The sequence below is a fragment of the Thamnophis sirtalis genome, unplaced genomic scaffold (assembly GCF_051295495.1).
Source record: "Thamnophis sirtalis isolate CommonGarterSnake01/CBP01778 unplaced genomic scaffold, rThaSir2_p1.2 scaffold_7, whole genome shotgun sequence".
In the NCBI taxonomy this organism is placed as follows: domain Eukaryota; kingdom Metazoa; phylum Chordata; class Lepidosauria; order Squamata; family Natricidae; genus Thamnophis; species Thamnophis sirtalis.
Window position 1 is genome coordinate 28,060,491 of NW_028261387.1, and position 24,085 is coordinate 28,084,575.

General features: G+C 36.7%; 1 protein-coding gene across 1 annotated transcript; it reads left to right on the forward strand.

The window, feature by feature from the left end:
• Positions 1 to 1,258: 1,258 nt before the first annotated feature.
• On the forward strand, positions 1,259 to 23,179 carry MYSM1 (Myb like, SWIRM and MPN domains 1). Its single transcript, XM_014072211.2, has 20 exons — positions 1,259 to 1,421; positions 5,115 to 5,190; positions 5,637 to 5,707; positions 6,510 to 6,587; positions 6,858 to 6,884; positions 7,285 to 7,363; positions 9,094 to 9,192; positions 9,903 to 10,630; positions 11,280 to 11,410; positions 14,218 to 14,321; positions 15,414 to 15,491; positions 17,151 to 17,239; positions 17,552 to 17,606; positions 17,683 to 17,733; positions 18,410 to 18,484; positions 18,837 to 19,025; positions 19,223 to 19,355; positions 20,900 to 21,005; positions 21,121 to 21,178; positions 22,599 to 23,179. The coding sequence occupies exons 1-20, from the start codon at positions 1,345 to 1,347 to the stop codon at positions 22,761 to 22,763; spliced, it is 2,469 nt and encodes an 822-aa protein (XP_013927686.2). The 5' UTR covers positions 1,259 to 1,344; the 3' UTR covers positions 22,764 to 23,179.
• Positions 23,180 to 24,085: the final 906 nt, after the last annotated feature.

Sequence of the window (24,085 nt, forward strand, 5' to 3'; positions counted from 1 at the left end):
GCGGCTTACAAATACGAATGAAATAAAAAAATAACATACAGGGGGAGGATACAAACATTAACAAACAGTTTAAAAACCCAACATATATCCGGTTTAATTGGGGGTTGAACCTGATTTGAATCAGCAACCCCAGGCCTGCAGGAACAGCCAGGTTTTAGTGGCTTTTTGGAAGGCCGCAAGGGTGGGAAGGGTCTGGATCTCTGCTGGTAACTCATTCCACAGAGCCGGAGCAGAAAAGGCTCTCCCCCGAGTGGTCGCCAGTTGGCATTGTCTGGCCGACGGCACCCGGAGGAGGCCTAACCTGTGAGTTCTCATCGGACATTGGGAGGTGTGTAGACCTAATCCAGACTCCTATAAACCAGACCTGTCAGAAACTCCAGTGGGACTTCTGCTTTTACTACATGCTGTTTGGAGAGCTACGACGGTGCGGGCAATGTTAACATTAACTGTAATATATATATATATATATATATATATATATATATATATATATATATATATATATATATATATATATATATATATATATATATATATATATATATATATATATATATATATATATACACACACACACACACACACACACACACACACACACACACACACACACACACACACACACACACACACACACACACACAGTTTCACTCTGCTCTGTAGGAAGCTCTTCCTCCCCAGATCAAAATAGTCTTTATTAAAAAGGCTAGGCTATGTACCCCCAAAGGAGAAAAATCTTAATAAAGGCAGAAAGTAGTTCCAGTCTTCCTGCCATAGGAAAATAGCTTCAAACTAAGAAACTTGATGGCCTTCAGGAATGCAGATTTGGTATCCATTCAGGAAGACTGGGCCAATCTATTCATAAACAAAATGCCCACCATTGAAATAATAAAAGGCACATTGCACAATCCTTTGGAACCTTATAAACATCCATCCAGGCACTCAACCATTTGGTCAGCCACTCCAGAAACATTTGCTGCTGTCACTGAAGTTTCTGGTATCTAAATAAACAGAGACCTTCGTTCCAATCAGCCAGTCTCCATTTTATTCTTTTTCTCCCGAATTGGAACCGGACTGGATTTTTTTTTCCTAGAGCTCTTTCTCTCACCACACTGGGTCTTTCTATATAGCACCTTTCCAGCCCAATCACGTTTTCCTTCGCCATAGCCAACTGAGGGCGGAAGCAAGAGCCAACGAGTAGCCGGTCGTCTTTTGCGCATGCGCGAGTCTTGAGCCCACCTCCTATAACGTCACCCAGGCCCGAGTTCCAGGGCGGAAGACGCGCCAGCCCACGTTTGACTCCCTTCCTCTGTCGTCGCCGCGACATCCGGTGGAGGTGCCAGTATGGAGGCTGTGGAAGAGTTAGATGTTGATGTCGAGGGAGACTCGACGGTGGGACCCGCTGCGGAAGCGCAGGCAGGGTAAGAGAGGGCGGGCGTTGGGTTGGGGCCTAGCAATCGAGAAGATGGTTCTGTTTTGGAGGAAAGGCCTCGCGCAATGCCGTTCGCCCAGACCTTTTCCCCATGGCAGGGGCTGTTTGAAGTCTGTCGTGCCACTGTCCTGGATCTAGGACTCGGTGTTTCTCAGCCTTGGCCATTTTAAATTATGTGGACTGCAACTCCCAGAATTCCACAGCCAGCCATACGGCCCATGGAATTCTGGGAGTTGAAGTCCACACGTCTTTGCCAAAGGTGAGAAACACTGATCTAGGTTTGCTGGCTCGTCTTCGGGGACCATATTTCATTCGGTCGGTCTCCCATAGTCAGGTAAAGCAGTCTTATAAGTTAATTTATCTATTCTGTTCTCTTATGATTGCTAGAGGACAAAAATAATGAGTGACTAGGCTGCAGCTTTTTCTGCTTTCCAGGGTTATTTTCACATAGCATTACACTATAAGCTGTACTTGATGAGCTTCTTAAAAATTATAACAGTTAAATTAAATCTGTGTCTCCTTCCCAGTAATCTTTCAGTGTGACAGAGATAAGGATGGAAGTTGAATATCTATAGACTTCTTTGGAGGGTGTGAAGGGTGAACATTATTTACTCATACAAATTTTGACCATTGTTTAGAAGTTGTAAAGACTGATAAATTCAGGAATAATTGATAAAATCTTATCTTGTTTCCTTATCTGTTGTTTATCAGCATCTCATGGTTCATAGATTACTTTTTATCTCTGTGAAAATAATTTACCTTTTCATAGACTTTTTCATAGACTTTCATATTTCATACCTTTTGTTCCACTTCCATACTTTGTTGTTTTCCAACGATCATTTGAATTGTTCCTACTCTTTAAAATTATTTTATTTTATTTTATTATTTTAAGTATCTAAACAGTATAGTTAACTTTTCATTTTGATACACAGTGTGCAAAGGACTCTGATATATTTTTTTTGAAATTTTTTTGTTTTAGTTAAACAAAACACACAAAAAAAGAATCATCTTTTGTTACATCTTGTAGAAAGCGTATCGATTGGTTACAAATATATTCCCTGCGTTTCTTCCCATCCTTACATATACTTCATTCAAATCGAGTTGTACATTTTAAGCCAAGAAAAAAATTGTTTATTTTACTATCCCTGTACCACAATTCTCATTTAATTACCATTATTTAAACATGTTTTTATCTAGAATCATTTATATTTAAAGACACAACCACATACTGGCATTCATTTGCAGTTTCAATAGATCTCCAATAACATTACATCTTTATGACATATTGTAAAACAACTTCAGTTAAGTAAGATATCTAAGCATTTCCCCCCTCCCCATAACACACCTGTATATATCATTAGATATTATCCATTAATATTTCTTTGTTATTATTGTAGTTGACTAAAAGTTATTTACTGTTTATCTCACCTCTTCTCTCCACAGGCTCACACAATATTATACCTTTATAGCCATCTTTAAACAATGATTTATTAATAAGATTTATAGGTCATTTCCCTCAATCCCAAATTAGTTAATTACATGCTAAGAAAATAGAACATTAAGCATCTAAGACAATCTAAGACATGTTAACATTTCTAATTATCAATCACCAAAAGTATACATTAACATTTTTATGGCCTGGTTATTTATCCTAATTAAGGTTATCATTTCACTATCAATATCATAGTAAATTATATTTTAACGAATATATATTCAATGGTAATCTAGAACAGTCTATAAAGTACTAAAATCTCTACTTATTAATCATCAATAATTAACTAGCTTTTTTTCATCAACTAGCATTATTAACCAGTGTCTTTCCAGTAACTAAATAGTCTTTTGTCTCTCGCCAGCTGTTGTGTCGATTCCCTTTCCAGAACCTTTCCAGGGTTTAAGACTTCTCTCCGCACTTTGTATCTTAAAAGATCTCTCATGTAGTTTTGTTGCCCTTGAGTTGTTATTAATGTAAGTTTAACTTTGGTTGTCAGGTTTATTTCTGGATAGATTTGTCTTATTAAATCCATCTTTTTCGCTTTTTCTTTTTCTCCTGCATCTTGGGGTTTGGGATGAAGCACCAAATTATCAAAGTCACTTTTCCAGCTTCCCTTCTTTCCACCTTCATTCACGTTTACTCCATTAATAAGTTGATCTAACTTCTTATCTTTGTTTTCTATATTTTCATTCGCTTCTTTAATTTCTGGGGCTGCAACCCCATCATCTTTTTTTGTGATATCCCATAGTCCCATTTCTTGTCAAATCTCTCAAGTCCTTCTGAGATATTTTGAAGTCCAGCCAAAATGTTTTGAATTATCAAGTTTTCTTCATCTGATTATTGATCCATTTTTTAGAGTAAAAAGAAATATAAGGAAAAAGCAAAGAGAGGAGTTTGGTACTTTCTGCCACTCTAGCCTGTCACAAGGTTTTGAAGAATGTATCTATTTTTATTTTGAATCTTAAGTAGATGTTTTTTTATGGTTTTCAAAAAAGAAGGGTTCAAGTTTTTTTCTTTCCTTTTCCAATTCTTGCCAAAATATTTTCCACACGCTCCAGCAGTAGACTGTGGCCTTGAGTCTTTATCAGGTTTTAAAAACAAGTTCCAAACCCTTCTGTTGCAAAGTCAGTGTCATCAAATATAATATGATATTATAACAAGTAGAAGGAGAAGTTTATTAAAGTAAAAAAAAGTTTCAATTTAAGCCCAAAAAGTTAGAGTAGTAAAAAAAAATACAGGAAATGTTGCAATCACTTCAATTCACAAAACATCGTTACAGGCAAGAGCAAAAAACTTTCTGAGGCAGTCCATTAGGGATTAAGTACGCCGCTTTGTTCTTACTTAAAGGACTAATTTAGCTTAAGAAAAAAGTTTCTTAGGGCAATCTTCTAAAAGAAAAGAAAAAAAACCCCACCAGATGGAACACTTTCACTTCTCTTTCTTTCTGGAGTCTCCAACTATGTCAGCCTGAGGGCTGCCTGTTTGCCGCCAGTTGGAAGCACTTCCCTTGGGTCGATCAGGGACTTTGCGATGTCCCTGTGACCAGCAAGGTCTTGTCCTCCCAGTCACCGTCTCTTTGGGACAGTTTAGGTCCTGCCGGACCATCCAGGGGCAAAAGTGTCATTAGCGGATTCGGACTGTCGAGTCCTCACGATGTAACATTGCGACGTTGGCTCCTCCTCCCCCAGGACTCTGATATTTTTATGGATGATCTTTTCGAACTACTGGTTGTTCAGTTCAGATGGCCCTAAATATGTCATACTGCTGCAACAATAACTGAAAGTTTCACTGTTTATCTCATGAGATAAGGAATTATGGATCTTTGCTATAAAATAATGTAATCATTTTTCCAGGACTTGTCGGATGCAAATAACCAGGAGCATTCATTGAGTCCAAAGTATAGAAGAGTTTATTATTGCTACCTATACATGAGAATCTAATGGTCAAAGTTAATTTGGCTTTAGATAAAGATCAACAGAATTCAAGAGGGAGTTGAACTTGAGATCTCTTGTGGCAACATTTAACCCAGCTCTCTAGTTCGGCCTGTTCTTCTACTGTATTATTTGTTAATCCATATGCTCTTGTAAAGACAAATGGATAAGATCAAGGGCAGGGCAATATTATACAACATTTAAAAATATTAAAATACATTGCCTGGGATAATATTTATTCTCTGGCTTTTTGTTTCAGAAGCTATCAATATCCATCATCCAGTTTACTTCAAGATCACTACCTTGATTCCACTTGGAGAACAGATGTGGTGCTTGTAAGTAAACTACAGAATATAACGGAAGAATGAGTTCTCATTGTTTGTATTTTGGGACAAATGCTTTTTGATGTCTTTTAATTTCCATGTACTTTGGTGTATAAACTACCATAGGCAGAAAGGAAATATTACATGCAGTGTTAATGAAAAATATTTAAGCCTGGGGACATAGCTAGCTATGTGCAGTATGTTTATGTATACGTCTTTTTCTTTTTGAGGCATGCTTATTATAATTGTTGTCCCTGTTCCTTTTTGAGTTTTTAAGCAAAGGATGAAATTTTACTAATTTATATTATTTTTTAAACCAAATTTTACCTCAGGTTTTCTGAGCTTTCCTACAAATATGCCTATTTTTTTCACTTTGCATCTCAGAGGATTTCTCTTTCTCTTCATACCACTTCTTGTTATGAAAATTAATGTTGTATAACTGCTATTTTTTCTCTTAGCCTTGGAGTCTTGATAGTACAATTAGTGAAGAAAACAAGGCTGTCATTGAGAAGATGCTTCTGGAAGAAGAGTATCCTTTTCCTACTAAAAAGTGAGAAAAAGAGCTGTAATGCAGATTTGTAATCAGAAGGCAGCTATTAAGGATTGTGACTGGCTTTATAACAATTTGTTCCTCATACCTATTTCCCAAGATACTTTCTTTTGCCAATAGTGTCCTAATCCTCTGTGGAAAAAGAGGATTATTATTTATGTCCTTGTAGATTAGATTTACAAGGACATAAAACATGAAGGCTTCTTTTCATAAATATGACATACTTATTTGAATAAATTCAGTTGTCCTATGTGAAAAGGAAGAACTTGGGTTATGTACTGTGATTGTTTTGTCTACCACCAGTTTTTGGGGATCCTGGGTAGATTTTTGCTTTTTCCATGTCCTGAAACTTACCTACAAGTGAATAACCAAGCTCAGAGCGCACCCTTCATTTCAATCCTGAGTTACAAATATTGTTTTTTATTATTTCTTCTGCAGGAAAGAAGTCTGAAAGTAAAATTATTCTAATTTCACTGAACATGGGTGGTGGTACAGAGAAATTTTATGTGTCTTATCTATGTTTTCTTTTGTTTCAGTTATAATAATAAGCACATTAAGCTTTCAATGAAATTTGATTAAATACATGTGGGATTATTTTTCTTCATTAACCAAGTATTGTGCAAGAATATGTGGTGTTATGACAATACTTCATGAGTGTTACAACATACGCACATTGATTGGGTTTCAGTGACACTGCTTTGAATAAATAACTGCCCAAACATTCCTTTGAAAAGTTTTCTCTCACATACCTGTACTTTCTGAAGTCCTTAATATATTTCAGATATTACTTGTCTAGCAAGTCTCTTCCAGAAAAAAATTGGCATGAGCCGAAGGAAAATGATAAAAAATGTACAAAAAGGTAACATTTGCTATATAAAACTCTGGTGGGCCACCAGTTCTTTAATGTTCTTTCTGACAACATTGTTAATTTTTTAAAGCAAGAATTTAATATTTTAAAACATAATTTCATTCGACAAGGTATAAAAATTAAAATTGAAAATAAAAGCTGAAAGTAATCAGAATCCTGAAAAACTTTTTAAAAATGTACACATTATAAAGATAACTTTACAAATGTCTGCTAAATGTAGAATATTAAGTAAAATTTACTTTTCTTGTTTTTACTTCATAGTCCACACAAGAAAGAAACAAAAATCACGTATGTACTTCTGATGCTAAATCTCAGTTGAAGATTGTTGTTTTATGCTTGTAGAATTTATTGTGTTGTTTATAAACACTCTGAAATAATTGAATTTCTTGCATTCATATTGGATTGGATCCAAGATTATATGTTGCTGGTAAGACCCTTCTATCAGGGCAAAATATTTTTAATACCATCTACACATTAACAACTCCCAAAACAGAATGGTGGAGTGTTAGGAAATCCTATATGCAAGATACTGCAAGTCACAGGGTCTTTTATCTTGAACCCAAATCCTTGTTTAAGAAATGTCTATTTTTTAGACAAGTATTTTTTGTAAAGGCAGTTGATTATAAAAAGTTTTGTTTTTATTATTTAAGTGGATGTGTATGAAATCAAGTGTTTCGCTTTCTGATAGGCTTCGTTCACCTACAAAATCAACAACTAGTTCACTGAAGTGGACAACAGAAGAAAAGGAAAAGTTTGAAGAAGGACTGGTAAATATTACTAACACTATAATTTCATATAAACAGTTTTAAAATACAACCATACTGCATAATTGTTTAAAAAGGAACAAGAAAGTACAGGTGGTCCTTGACTTATGACCATAATTGAGGCCCCAAATCCTTTGCTAAGCAAAACAGTTATTAAGTGAGTTTTGCCTTATTTTATGATCTTTCTTGCCACATTTATTAAGTGAGCCACCGCAGATGTTAGTAGCACAGTTGTTAAGTGAATCTTGCTTTCCTATTGACTTTGCTTGTCAGAAGGTCCCAAAAGTTGATCGCATGACCCTGGGACACTGCAACCATCATAAATATTAGCCACTTGCCAAGCATCCTAATTTTGATCACATGACTATGGGGATGCTGCGAATGTTATAGGAGTGAAAAAAGTCACTTTTTAGTGATGTTTTAACTTCAAACAGACACTAAAAGAATGGTTATAAATTGAGGACTATCTATAATTCTACTTGGATCATTTATTGCAAGTTTGGTGATAATCAGCCATCCTTCAGCCTTAACATTAAAACATTCTGTGTTGAATAAGATAAGGTAAGCTTTGCAAGCCAAAAGGGATTCTAAGATGCTTTAGCAGGGAAATGCAATTCCTTGTACTGATTATCACACTATTGCCAAAAATTCCCAATCACTTACAGCAAATTTGAGAAGGAAGATGGAAAACTCTTTATCTTCTGAGAGTAAGATATAATCTGGTTTAGCTTCCTAATAAGGATTTACACAACTGAGTTTGAAAACTATTTTTTTTAAATTCCTCTAAGTTCCTTAGTCTGTTCTGTTAGCAAAGCTATCATTCCATTCTGGAGATTGCCGGAAAAGTGTATCTTAGAATTAAATTCTAAAAAAACTCATTTGACAAGGAAGTACTGTGGTTCACTTTGGGGGTCTCCATGATATTTCAGAGTGTGACCATAGTACTTGTTGGCAGTACAGGTAGTCCTCATTTAGCAACCACAATTGGGATTAACAACTGCAGCTTATGATCTTACTTCAACACTCCTTTGCTTTTCAGAACTACAAAGGTCTGAATGTGAGGATTGGTCACAATATTTTTTCATCATTATTGTAACTGCAAATGGTTGCTGAATGAGTTAGCCACTAAATAGCAATAGCAATAGCAATAGCAATAGCAGTAGACTTATATACCGCTTCATAGGGCTTTCAGCCCTCTCTAAGCGGTTTACAGAGAGTCAGCATATTGCCCCCAACAATCTGGGTCCTCATTTTACCCACCTCGGAAGGATGGAAGGCTGAGTCAACCCTGAGCCGGTGAGATTTGAACCGCTGAACTGCTGATCTAGCAGTAGCCTGCAGTGCTGCATTTAACCACTGTGCCACCTCGGCTCAGTAAAGGAGGACTACCTCTATAACTGTTAGCCATGAGAGGTAGTCAATCAAGAAGGACCATCAGCGATATTAGATCTATTTTTATTGTAAGGTTTCATTAACAAAATTTTGGAAGTCTGAAAGTACCCCTCAATTTTACTCTCCTGAGAACCAGAGAGGGTCCCTTCTGAGGTCTTTTTTACAAGCCCTTCCTCCTTCAAACTCACATTTTGTTTACCAGGCTGTTTTCTTCTTCCTGTCTTCCAAGGTCATGGCCACATATAAATGTACCATTACAGTCCCTTGCAATAGCCATGTTTAGATATATTGCTATCTCTTCTATATTTCCACTTCTGAATTTATATTTATTTTTTTGCTAGGCTAAATTTGGCAGAAGATGGACAAAAATCGCTATGATGATTGGAAGACGCAACGTTCTTCAAGTAAAGAGCTATGCCAGACAATACTTTAAGAACAAGGTAAATTAGAAATATGTTTTACTTGACAGGATGACAAAAAGAAATGATCAGCTATAACTGATGGTGAACCTGTGGCACGCAGCGCCCTTTCTGGGCATGCGAGCTGTCACCCCAGTTCAGCTCCGCCATGCATGTGCACATGCCTCCTGCTGGCTAGCTGGTCTTCGGGTCTCTGCCGCGCATGCACGGGGTGCGTGCATGGGGGTGGGGTAAGGAGTGGGATTGCATTTTAGCTTTGGGCACTTGGTCCGGAAAAGGTTAGCCATCACTGAGCTATAAGAAATAAATTGATCAAATCTATCTAGTGTCCATCTTCCCTTTTAATTAATATTAATTGAGCCACTGAGTGAAATATAGCATCACACAAATGGACTATCACTCATGGAGCTTCAAATTCTTTCAAATGTCCAAATTCTCTATTGAAATTTTGAGAACACCTGGTTAAGTTTTTGTGTCTGGATCCCCCCTTCCCCCGCTCATTTTGTATATAGAAGCAGTTCTATCATCTAATGCATTGTTACCTTGGGATGAAAACACTGACTATTGCTACTATCTGGAATTGTTAACTGGAGAATGGGGAAATTGTTAACTGGAGAACGGGGCAACACTGAGAAGTAGCTGGTTCTATGTATATGTCTTAACAAGTATTCTCTTTCGTTTTGATTTTTTAATTTAGTTGTGCAATGCTTAACTCTTCTTAATGTAACCAGGCAAAAAGTGATGGCGTAGAAAAAGTGAAGCAGCAGCAGCAGCACATCGGTGCTCCTTTTCCACAAAGCAATGAGGATGTTGAAAGGAAGAAGGTGACATGGGCACTAGAGCATTTAAGAGGTCGAGCGGACCCTAATTTAAATGCAGTGAAAATTGAAAAATTATCAGATGACGAAGAAGTAGACATTACAGATGAAATGGATGAACTTTTATCCTGTGAACATCAGCAAGAATCTAGAAAGTCTGAGATATTAGATGTTCCAAAAAGCCCATCCGAGCCAAGCAATTGGACAGAACCTGTTTTGGATTCTGCCCAACACATGCCTGCTATTCTCTTAACCCAGGATGTTACGAAACCAGAGCAAAACACAGATGAAAATGCAATATCCTGTTCTGAGAGTAAAGAGCATCGGACTATAAAAACAGAGAATCAGAAGTGTGACGGAACAGGGACTTCTGAAAGTCCCGACTGGTTTCCTAACCCAGAGCTTTGTGACGAACCAAAGGACATAACTGACAGAGACATTCATTTCCTTTCTTCTGAACCCCTTGGGGAGGAAAACCGGATGGATGCAGAGGAGCTTAAGTCACCAGACCAAGAAATAGTAATCGATAAAGGCATTATATTGGAAGAAGAAAAGCAAGCGATTCCAGAATTTTTTGTTGGGCGTCAAGCCAAAACACCTGAGCGCTATTTGAAAATTAGAAATTATATTTTGGATCAATGGTAAGCATTGTTGATGAACTGGAAGCGTCACTTCAGGTTCATCTGACTCCTTTGTACAATAAATTTGCTGTTTTTAAGGGCATCTGATTAAGGCACACACCTTGCTGGTGGAAAGAATGCCATCGGTGATAGGGTATGCAACAAACATGTTTTGTGTAATTAAGAGTTCGGATATTTTTGATAAACTTGCACTGTTGTGTGGTGGTCATTTACAATACATGACTTGGTAGCCATCTTTGCCCCCCCCCCCCATTTGTGCACCCTGATAACAGTTATTTGCAAAACTGTAGAGCAGTCAGGTCAGGAAACTTAAGGCCCAATCTATTTTATATGGCTGTTACAGAAATACTATTGTTATTGTATGATTCTGTCTTCATATATGACTCAAAGGCAGCAAACCTACCTTAATTCTCTAATTCCTATTTTGCCCACATCATTAACCCTATAAAGTAGGGCTGGGCTGAGAGAGAATTTTCATCCCAAGGTCACCAGCTGCCTTTCATTGCTTTTTATCGCTTCAATAGAAATTCTCTAGAAGAATGGCAACTATCCCATAGCTTTCATGACTGCACCCACCCACCTGAAATTATGAGATACATTTAGGTGTGTCAAATCTATATTTTCAAATTGTGATTCCACTTGGTTTTAGGGAAAGAATCAAACCAAAATACCTGAACAAGACATCGGTACGTCCAGGACTGAAGAATTGCGGTGATGTCAACTGCATTGGACGAATACATACTTACCTGGAATTAATAGGAGCAATTAACTTCGGCTGTGGTAAAAAGAACACTCTTTCATTAGATTTACATCTGTATCCTTTGTTTTTTTCAAGAGTCTCCAAAGCAGTTCACAGCTACCAAAGACATAGAAAATTCTACTGAACCTTTTCTTTTAGAAAGCGCTGGTAGACTTGAGGTGGAAAGAGAATAATGATTAGAAATAGCATTTTTAAAATATGCTTATTGTGGTTGGAGGTCAGATGCCAATCCTAGAGAGAATCAAGAACTCATATGTGATCTTTTTCTTTCTCTTTTTTCATTACCTCAGAATTGTATTTTTCTGCTTTACTATGTCCTTTGTGGTAAAACAACAACACAGCTTTTTGTATGAAAAAGTTTCCTATTTAATTAATAGAATAGTTTAATAAGTGGTAACTTTTGTGGGCTGAAGACCAGTTAAAAACTAAGTGAAGTTTCATCAGGAGTTCTGAGCGTATGCATAATAGATTTGGATTCTATATGAGGAGATCAAGTGTGTCAGGTGATAACAAATACTTTATAAATAGTGTGCCAGAAAATGAAATAAAAAATCATTATCCCTGTTTAAGACATTGGAAACAAATTAGTGTCTTTTGATAAATTAGTTCTTTTATTTCTCTTCACTACATTTTCTTTGTGGTCAGTGGCAACAAAGGTGGTCAAGGTTTTTCAGATGCCAGAAGTAGATCTCTGTCTTATAAATGAGGGAATCAATGATTGTTCAGCGCAATATATGGAAGATGAAGTATATGAATCCTAAATGTATTAGGTTTTATTATGACATCTTGTAATAATGTCACCAGAAGAAAAATAATAGTGGGGTTAATATCTTGGTCAACTTAATTGGTATTGGCTGCTTAATCTGTGGAGTGCATGATTTAACTCTGTAAGCTATGCATAAGGATCTACTTGTAATGTAGATTTTTATGTGCCTAGAATTTGCAGTTTGAATGAAGCATTTGCTGTTTTCTCTTAAAACAAGCAAATTGGTTGCTGTCTCTTTTTCCCTTCAGTTAGGTTTGGGGACTTAACTGGATCTGATGCCTGTACTCTATAATAGATTAGAGACGGATCCCAAAAGTTTATTTTATTATTTTCCTTAATGTTGTGTAATAATCAGCTATATTGTAATATCTCTCCATCTTGCCTCCACATTTGTATACTCTTCCATAGGTAGCATTGTTTATGTAACTTGTAACAATTCTTAGTCTGGCATTCTTTACAAAGCTTTGCTATTCTAAAGAGCATATACAGGGCGGGGCATAACCTTTTCCTAGGGGGTCACAGCAAGATCGACAGCAGTTTACAACTTCCGCGACACCTCATTTTAAAGCCCATAAAAAACTGAATTGAATGAGCTATTAAATGTTAAATTTGCTTTAAGAATGGCTGGAAAATTCGATTCGGAAGAACAAAGGATCATTGATAGAATAAAATGCATTGCCTTTCGAGAGGCTCGCGATGCTGGAGCGACGTTTATCAATCGAAAATGGATTGCAAACAAATTGAAACGTCATCCGGATTGGGTTACTGATAATTGGAACAAAACAGCCCAAGAATGTTTCACAAAATTTGGAGAAGGGCGTCCTCTGCAACTGTCCCAAGAAAGCAAAGCCATCATTGCAACTGGCAGTCGCAAACAACGAAAAGGAAACCGAAAAGTGGCCCAAGAAATCCTTCAAATTCGTGGAAAACTAGTTGATCAAAGGACAATCGGCCGATATCGAGAACGAGAAGGTTTGAAGCCATTCCACGTCATTTGCAAACCATTGAAAACTCAAACACACGTTCAAGATCGGCTTTGGTTGTGCGATTGGTTGTCTGAATGGACCGAGGAAGATTTTCTTCATTTGGCGCCATCTGACGAATTCTTCGTTTATGCCATTCGAAAACCGAATTTCCAGAACGATCGAATTTGGGCTAAAGACGTCGATGACATCGCCAAACATGAACAATATCGACAAATCGTTCGCAATCCGACTTGCATCGGGATTTTCGTCATTTTCACAGCCAAGAAACTGCATTGGGTTTTGAAGGATAAAGGGGAATCCTGGGATGGCAGTTATTTCCGTGAGAAAATTTTATTGGAGAATGTCATTCCATTTCTCAGTGATCCAGACAATGTCTTGGTGGTTGGTGAGGCTGTCTTTCTTCATGACAAAGCTCCTTGCATGCATGCAAATGCGACTCAGCAATTGTTAAAGGAAAACAATGTCGAATTTTGGGGCAATGACGTCTGGCCGGGAAATTCGCCAGATCTCAATCCGGCAGAGAACATTGGGGCCATAATTAAGGATGAAGTGGAAGCTCTGATGATTCAGGAGCAAGGTCAAAATCGATATTCGGTTGAAACTTTGAGAATGAATTTGGAAACTGTGTTGAAAAATCTGGAAAATCGAACGGAACTGTTTGAAGATTTGTTGTGTTCTTATCCACCTCGTTTGAATGCTGTTCGAAGGGCTAATGGTGGTCATACTGACTATTAAATCGTGTCAATAAACTCAGTTTTTGATGGGCTTTCGAATGGTGTATGAATTATTTGTGTTGTTATTACAAGTGTTGCTGTGACCCCCTAGGAAAAGGTTATGCCCCGCCCTGTACAGTAAATGAGCAAATTGATTGTTTATTTATTTATTTTGGAAGTGATGCTCTATTTAGTCACATAAACCTCATGATTGCATGGAAATTTTAACTTGAATGATAGAATTACAATAAGTGCAAAGTTAATATTGTCATCAGATGTTTGGTTTTCACCCTGGGGTTAGTTGTTTTTTGAGCATCTGTCTAAAGTGTAGACTGAAGGGCAACATCTCTTCACCTTTATAGAGCAAGCTGTGTATAATAGACCGCAAACAGTTGACAAAGTACGACCCAAGGAAGGCAAGGATGCTGTTGATGCATATCAGCTTGTGCAACGTCTACAATCTATGGTGAGATGGAAAACAGGCTCATGTGTTTGTGATTCTTTGGGTTATTTTTTCTTCATTCTCTTTCTTCTGCATTCGTTTGTAGGAATCATATTTGTAGGAACACAAACTTGAATACATTTTTGACACAGTGGTGAGATTTCTTTGACTTCATAAATTATATATTGGCATTCTAACCAGGATGCAATTTTTGCAGAGATTTTGTTAAATTATATATTGCTCTCAACTAGATCATTGGGCAGGTATATAATAGTGATTATTCGTTTTCTAGTATTTAACTTTGGAGGCTGAGGAAATGACTATCATTCGCAAAAACTGAAGCGACCAGTTAATGCACTATACAGCTAGTCCTCACTTAATCATGGTACTTGGAACCAGAATTTCCGTTGCTAAGCGAGGCAGTTGATTATGAGCAAAAAGTGAGGTTATATAAATACAAAGTAAAACAAATGAGAGAAAGCCTGGCGATTCCCCCCCCCCCACACACCCGCCTTTAAAAGCAGCTCAATTTGTCATTACATGAATGGAGGGGGGGCTTAGAATGAAGCAGCTTGCAACATTCTGCATCGTTGCCCAATTGTTTTTCTGGAGTCATTTTCTCTGCAGTCTCCTACTAAATCCAGTCCATTTTCAAAGCTGTTCTTTCTTTTCTTGGCTTCTCTTTCTGACATCATCACATTTGGTATATCATGTGTGACTAGCTTGACTAAATAGGCAGACACTTGAGCCTACTTATATACTTTCCCCCCAATGCTAGATTGGAAAGAATAGCTAGAGAGGGAAAATAGGACCAGCATGGCGTCTGGTATTTTTCCCCCCCAGCCCTTTCATCTGCTGTTGCTACAGGAGTTGTCTGTAATTTTCTTCTGCATTGCATAGATGCATGCGGAAGTAGGAAACGAAGCTGGAAAGAGTAAAAGTGGGTCAGATTGGGTCAGCTAAAGTTCATGTGTTATCTATATTCATCAGCTGGTAAGGAGCGAGGCAATCTGGATCACTGTACATTGCATATATTTTTGTGACAGTCCTTCATAAATTATGAAGAGAGCTTGGTGCACTTGAGTAGATGTGTGAGTGCATTTCTGTTTGGTACAGCGTACGAGGAGGCGGCGAGTGAGAGACCCATGGGGAAACTGGTGCGACGCCAGAGATTTGGAAGGACAGACGTTTGAGGTAATTAACATTTTAGACTCCTGAACTTGTTTGAGTATGTATATACCGTATTTTTTGGCATATAAGACGCACCTTTTTCCTTCAAAAAAGAGGCTGAAAATCTGTGTGCTTCTTATACACTGAATACATCATTTTTTGCCTCCCAAAACCCTGCACCCCTTCACCAAAATGGTGTGCATAGCCTTTAGGAGCCTTGCAGAGTGCTCCTGGGGGCTGGGGAGGGCAGAAATGAGCGGAAAATGAGAAGTTTTTTGCTCAATTTTGCCCAGCTCCCAGGAGCACTCTATAAGCCTCCTAAAGGCTATTCATGCCCTTTTTGTGAAAAATGGGCCATTTTTTGCTTGTTTTTGCCTTACCCCCCTCCCAGGACCACTCTACAAGCCGCCTGAAGGCTATTCATGCCCTTTTTTTGAAAAAACAAAAAAACACCGGCCCGTTTTCGTGAAAAATGGGCCGGTTTTGGGAGGTCTGCAAAGTACAAAAACTTTTTAAAAAATTTGCTTCTTCAAAACCTTAGTGTGTCTTTTACTCTGGTGTGTCTTATACTCCAAAAAATATAGTAGCTAAGAGGATACCCTTTTCTGGAACACACTTCGACCAGTTATAGCCAGGCCTCCAAGTAGGCCTTTCCATGTCCAGAGGTTGATGGGAGGATGTCCCTCTTGATTGTTAGAATATCATTCCAACTTTGAGGGTTGGGTGAGGGTACAGATGGGAAGACCTGGGGAAAAAAACAGAAAAACTGGGAAAAATGTTTTTTCCCCCAAAGCTGTTTGGGGAAAAAAACTGTTTTTCCTCCAATTTTTCTGGTTTTTTTCCAGGCCAGGTGGTTTAGATTAATATTTAGGGGCCATAGACTTGTAGCCCCTTAAAAGTTCAGAAAAGGGAATATTTTTCATGTAACCATTAAAATATTGAACATGGCATTTAACTATTAAAATCAGGTATGGGATTTTTGTGTTATGAGATTGTATACCTCATAAGAAATTAAGAGTTGTGGCCATCTTACTATATCTGTAAATTTCCTTTGAACACTCTATGGTTACTGATCTAGTTGAATGCTTCGATCTTGTTGATTATGACTATCCAGTTTTCTTAGCCAAGGATTAGAGAGCCTATGTAGAAACAGTTCAAAGTGCCATTGAGACACAGTTTGGTATTGTGGGTTATTTGCTGGGCTGTAGACCAGTTGTTCTAGCCCTCCCATGAAATCCAGCTAGATGCCTTTAGACTGATCAGTTTCTTTTAGACCAACCTATCTTTGTTGCTGTGTGGAAAATAGGAAATGGGAACCTTAGTTATGTATGCCATCTTGAATTGACCATAAGTAAGGTCAGACTAAAACTAAAGCAGACATACTTGGCAGAATAGTATATTTTAATATTTTAAAATGTCCTTACGCAGTCTACCAATGGGAAAATGCAGAATGTTCATTCTTTTCACTGAGAGAAATTGTTTTGACTTCTGTAGAGGGGATTTGTGCATTTCTGACACTTAAGTAAGTGCATTTGGCATAAAGCTAGTTTGTGGTAGCAGCTGTTAGCATTGGCTAGTGGGACAACTAAATTAAGCATTCTCCAGCTCACTGATTTCTTTGAGCCTAAGTATATTTAACACTCGTTATTGGGTAGTTTACCTAATGCATATGTTTGTTTTTAGCATCTCTCTGCTGAGGAGCTAGCAAAGAGGAGAGAAGATCAGAAATATAAACTATCAAAAGCATTTAAAGGACAAAGACACACCAAAAGGTTTTTTTTTAATTTATAAAATCTCTTTGGAAAAAAATTGACTGGTGAGATTTTAGATTTGCGAGCTTCCTGTCAGAAGAATTTAAGATTAAATTGAGTTAAATTCATTCTATAAAGTCCATACTCCAGTAAAAAGATTGAAATATGTCCATTGAATTTTTTTTCTTATATATAAAAGTGCTTATTTGAACCAATCATGAACACTTGGGATATTGGAATTAAAACTAAAAATATGAAGAAATTATGCAGCATTTAAATGTTTTCTTTCCATTAATTTTGCAATTTAAGATATTTCTTTTTTTCATTCTGTAGTTCATTTGATCCATTTCAGCTGATCCCTTGCTGTTCCTACACAGAAGAAAAACCAGTAAGTCTGATTTTGGAAAGATGAACATGTTTTAGCCTCCTTAAGCAAACTTTTCTTATGAGTTTTATCTTTTCAGGAGCCATTCAAAGTGACAGTATCTGCAGAAGCACTTCTGGTTATGGATTTGGTAAGCCCTGTTCTATTGAAATCCCTTACAAAACGGCTTTAAATTAGTTGAAAGATTTAAGTCATGGTTAAATAAAATTACAATCTTTTTGTGCTTTATAAATGCATATTAACTATTGCTTGATGTAACTGAAACTGATTCTTAATATGGATTTATAGTGGAACTAGCCCATTTTTGTTTTTATTGGAAGTTATTTTTAAAAAAAATATGTTGTTTTGATGTCTCTGAGAGAATATCTTAATTATTCCTGCAAATGTTTTTCTCAATTATATGTGCTTTATATGATATCTTACATATGACACCTTATATAAGATTCATCTTCTAACATATTTTCCTGCTTGTTTTAGTTGTTTATCAATTAGGGATAATAAATAAAACTCCATCCCAGTATATCTTTCCCTCTCTTAGTCAAGACAGTAACTTCTAATGTACCAATTTTCTCATTTGTAACAATTCAAGAGGTAGTAACTGTTTCATAGACCTTTATCACATAGGCTTCTAGTGTGTCTAAGCACAATATTTATGAAAATAGTTGGGATAAAGTGTCCCAATCTTTATAATTCTACCTGACTTTTTCTTTTCTATATATGTTGGGGAGAGAATAAGAATGGGCAAAGATTGCCAACATTTTACGAATGATATTTGAATTATTATTATTTCTTTCCTGTATTTTTAGCATGCTCATGTTTCAATGGCAGAAGTAATTGGTTTGTTAGGTGGAAGATATTCTGAAACTGATGGAATAGTTGAAGTAAGTACCGTATTTATTTTTAATTTTAAAAAGGGCTTTTATCAATTTGTTATGAATTCTAGACACTATGGGGATGCTCTCCTATGTCTTCTCTAGGGAAATAGAGAAACACGGAAACAGTTACTTCAGGGAATAATTTGGAATATAATTTTCTATTACAAGAAATGAGTTATAGTGGACTAAATTGAACTAGAATATATCAAAGTATCCATTAATGAGCATCTGCTTAAGAGCTTGATCTCTGTAATTTGAAATTCAGATGTCCATTTTAAAATAGAGCATGTTCTTCAGAATTTAAAAAACAAACATTCAACTGTAGCATCCCTATTAAATCCTATTTATTAACTTACAGGTCTGTGCAGCAGAACCCTGCAATAGCCTTAGTACAGGCTTGCAGTGTGAAATGGATCCAGTATCTCAAACTCAAGCATCAGAGATACTTGCTGCTAGAGGTTACAGTATCATTGGATGGTACCATTCTCATCCTGCCTTTGACCCTAATCCTTCCCTACGTGATATTGATACCCAGGCAAAATACCAGGTAATATATCCCTGTGGAATAAAAGGGATAGAAATTATAACAGTTGGAAATAGTGCTGTTTATTTATTAGCCATATGCAACTTTGAATAATAAAACCACGATATACCACTGTTATTGATACGTTTTCATTCTGATTGATTATATGCAGAGAAGGAAAAGTATATATTTTTGTTGATTGCATTCTTATTTTTCTCCAGAGCTATTTTTCCAGAGGTGGCTCAATGTTTGTTGGAATGATTATAAGTCCTTACAATCGAAATAATCCTCTTCCATATTCTCAGATCACTTGTCTTGTAATTAGTGATGAGACTAGTTCAGATGGATCCTACCGTAAGTGTTTTTTTTAAAATAATCCTCTCTGTTATAGGTTCTATTTCAATGTGTTTTAAAAGCAGGCTTTGGAGAGATAAGAGAAAGAGTCATTATAATTAAACTATGCTTAATTAGAAACCTTGGGGGTGGGGAAGAAAAGTATACTCTAGTTTTTGCAAACTGAATTAATGAATTTGACTCTGAACACCAAGATTTTGGGGTTACAGGAATTTGTGATCTGCGTTTGCATTTATAGTGAAGCAAGCTTTTGGGGTTGGAGTAAGTTAGGCTCCCCCTCCACTAAATACCAGCCTTTATTATGGACCAGTTGCTCACCCCCCCCCCCCCCATTCTCATAAATGCCCATGCTGGCTCAGGAATATGGAAAAGTGGAAGTAGATACCAATTTTAAGAGTATTTAACTAAAATCTGCAATTATATTAGATCCATCTTTGTGATTAGCAATGCAGAATTTATAGGCATGTCAGTGGTCGTAACATTCCTAGGAGTCATCTCTACACCCCAAACTTAAATTACACATTTAAAAAATATTTTAAAAATTATCCAAAACTAACAGAATTGAACATTTCCCCATAATATGGCAAAAAGGCAAAAGGTGCAAAATTATATTATATTGTTCGATTTGGGTCCTTAAAAAAAAAAGCATACTTACAAAGTCTGCATTATTACCCTTGTGCCTCTGACACCTGAAGAGTTCAGTTGTTTTGTTCCTTGTTTGTACTAGAAGGTTAGAACTCAAATTCAATCTGAAGTTCACAGGCTGTCAGATGGTTGCTAGCATCTGCTTGACTACATTCAATAACTAGTACAGTATATAAATTATCTTTTTGTTTTTAATGGTCTAGAATCTAGATAAATGAACATATGGCTTTCTAAGTATCTGAAATGTCTGTGTCCAGGGAAATTGTAGAAGGTAGATTTGCAGGTTTGAGTAATTTACTTAAACCCCGTTCTTAAAAATATTATCAGCAGAGCAGCCTGGTTAAATTGGAAAAGCTAAGCAATAAGAGAACTTGCCTGTGGATTTATAAAATCTGTATCTAGCCTTTAATCTCTTGATATTATCAATAATCCTTTGTAAATTGATATCCAAAGAATGAAGACAATTGAAGTTTGTATAAATTGCAGTATAGGATTATCTGTGATAGAAAGAGGGGAGGAAAAGAAATTAATATCAATTTCAATAATTAAAGGTTTGAGTATCCAAGATGTCGAAAGTTTCCAGTTATAATCAAATGGCTTTATAGTTTGTATAATACATCTCATTTTTTAAATTAACAAGGCATGCATTTTCTGCTCAATTATACTATGGACAAGCAATTAAATGAGCAATTCGACACAGATTTGAACCTGATTTTGGAACTTAAGCTAATTTGGTCTGTAATTAAGACAATTAGATCAAGGTCTTGATGTTATAAACCAGTGTTGTGCTTTTTTTGTCAGTGCAAATAAAGGGAGGTGAACAATAAACTTTAAATCAAAGAGAGCAGCATTTTTTGTATATGATTCTGTATAATATGATATGTTTTAATGGCTTACAGGCCTGCCATACAAGTTTGAAGTGCAACAAATGTTGGAAGAGCCTCAGTGGGAGATAGTATTAGAAAAAACACAGTGGATAATTGAAAAATACAGGATGTCTCATAGGTGTGTAGCTGCTTGCATTTTGGAATCTTTCAAGTTAGTCCAAATTAGTATTTATTTCAATAAAAAATACTTTTATGTATCCTCTGACATTGTCTTGCCATGTTTCATTCAATAGTTGTGTGCCCATGGATAAAATCTTCCATAGAGATTCAGACCTAACGTGTTTGCAGAAGGTAATCATTCTAAAATTCTTTGTTTCTCACCTGAAATTTCAGGCAACATAATTGTGTCTAATTACTATAGAAATCTTGAGTTGGGTTCTGATTTTAGTAGATTTGTTCTAAGTGTGAAAACTCATGGCATTAGTTTTGGTTGTGTGTACTAAGTGTATCTAAATCTGGATCTGTTAAATGTGAGAGAAATTGTGCTAAAAAGTGTGAATGAGTGGTTATGTATTTGCATATATTTACCATTTCTTTGCTGAGGCTCCCAAGCAACTTACTCTTATAAAATACCGAAATCAATGAATGTTTGGCAAAATAGACTTCTCTTGGGTAGATTAAACTTGTCTTCAGAAACTTATGGCCTGGCTGTCTTAATTTTAAACCTTAAATAGCTTAAAATGACCAGAATTCTACCCCAACAGATGATCCTTGCAAAAATGAATGTCCCCACACTGAGTCTTCTCACTTTTATCTTTACTCATCAGTTGCAGTCTACATGATTTTGTTTACAATGATCTGTTGATCATTGCATGAATTTTACATACTTCTAGTTGAGGTTCTTCAGGCTTAGGGAGATCCTGGTTTTGTTTTGTTTTTACAGATATTTCACTTGGCACTCGAACAAACTTCTCTGTGCACTAGTTGAAAAGTGAGGAGCAGGTAGTAGATTATATCTAGTTCCATAAATGTGTTGATGGTTCCTTTATTTGACTCAGTGGAACTAAATATACGCTTATCATTCATTCAAGTGGCTGATTCATACCATACAACAGAGTGATAAGGTGGACCAATCAAAAATAGGGTTAGCACCATTTTCAAACAATATTTGCCAAGCAGCCTCCAGTCACTAACCAACACTCCCCCAATTCAGACTCCGCATAGACTATAACATGCTGCAGAGTGAATTTGGACTATCATTATCTCAAGAAATCCTTATGTACAACTTTGATGGATAAATTATGTAATAAGCATTAGCTTTAACAAGTCTCACAAAAATTGCCTCTGTTCAGTGGAAAAAAAGGGCAGAGCAGCAGAGAATACATTTCTTGGATTAAAGAGAGGTGTTTGCAAAGCTATTGATATGGCTTTCTATATATAGAATATTTGAATTGGGTAATGTTTGACATGTTTCAGATATAATCACATATACCTTGAAGTAACAACTACATTAACAAATTGGCTATTCGTCATGAAGAACGTTCACTGCAGAAAAGCAATTCATTGAATCCATGATAGCTATTTCTGGGTAGTGTGTGTGATATACATTTGTGAGTGTATGTAAATAAACCTGGGCATGAGGTCTTAATAGGCTTTGGTTAAAGAATCATAATAAATGTATAGTTGCTCTACCCGCTACCCCATAACTCCTAAATGTTATTTCATCAACTCTGACATTATTTTTGTCTTTATTCTTCCATCTTAAAACTAGCTTTTGGAGTGCATGAGGAAGACTCTGGACAGTGTTGCCAATAGCTTCATTGCTGAAGAATTCCTGACACAGTTAGAAAACCTGTTCCTTTCAGCCTACCAAAGTGAGGAATGGACCGATACTGCTGAGGAAAATAGCATGTGTCCAAATGACCTGTCAACATGATAACACTGGAAAGAAAAATTGACCACTTTATAATGAAGTGGCCATCGTTGAGAGTAACTGAATCCAGTGTGGCTGAAGAACATTACTGTTAATGAAAGACCGTATGAAGCAATCATGGTGAACTATCTGACCTCTGGCATAACTTCTAATCTTCTAAAATTACAGTTATACAGCAGGAAAATGAACCATTTACCAGCCCACCACTTAAGTAGAAGCTGTCCACCGCTCTAAAAAATTGAAGTGATAATGTTTTACTTGGACCAAAGCTTGATGTTGAAATAATTATATTGTCGTTCTATTTAGGAAAAACCACCATGCTGTGTTTAATGTATATTCCCTAGAGGCTGTCATGTGCATTTCTTCTATCTTATAAAATAAGCTGCACCATATCCCAAAGGTGCTTTTTCAAGAGGCAACGGGACTTTCTGGGTTTTCTTTGAAGGCGTTTCACTTCTCATCCAAGGAGCTTCTTTTTTTTTTTTAATGTTCAAGTGTTTTTATTTTCATTTTTCATTTTCATTTCATACAGTCACATATATACTGTGCATGATTGGGGCCATATAACATTGGGCAATAAACACAGCCATCCTTGTACTCCCCAAAATACAAAACCAATATACCACTTCAGCCCTCCATACACCCTTTCTTTCTCCCCCCTCCAACTTTCCTTTCTCCCCTCCAACATTCCCCTCTCCTACTTCCCCTCCCCCTCTATCACTCGTTTCTCCCCCTCCCTTCCATCTCACCCTCCTTCCGATCCTCTCTCCCACCCTCTCTACCCCTCCCTCTTCTTTCCCTCTGCTCCTCACTTCGGTGTATTTCTACTATCTATCGATATATTCAGCTTCTTATTTTTATACTAAAATTTAAAAAAAAGCAACAGTATACAAGTGCAATCATGTTACTTTAAAATCTGGCACATACTATATTTCCCCCCTCCCCCCTGTGACCCCACCTCCCTTCCCCCCTCCCGACTTCCCAGAGCCCGTACCCGGTATAACTTTTTATCAAACACAGTCTAAGATGTATTAAAACCAAGAAAGTTAGGGGAAAAAAAGTTAATAAAGAAAAAAAAGGGAAAAGAAAAAAGAAAGAGAAGAAAAAAAAAGTCAGTGAAATCTGCATTGAACTCAGCTTCTTACCATTACACAAACTTTAAGCAGTTTACATTGTTCCTAATCTTAATTGTTTGATTACCTGCAGGATTTCCCCAGAAGTTATTTATTGATTCAGCTTTTGCCTGTACTCTTCTCTAGCTAGGGGCCTTATCTCTTTATCTAAGTATCTGTCTGTTTCTAAACCCTTAATTTTATTCCCTTTGT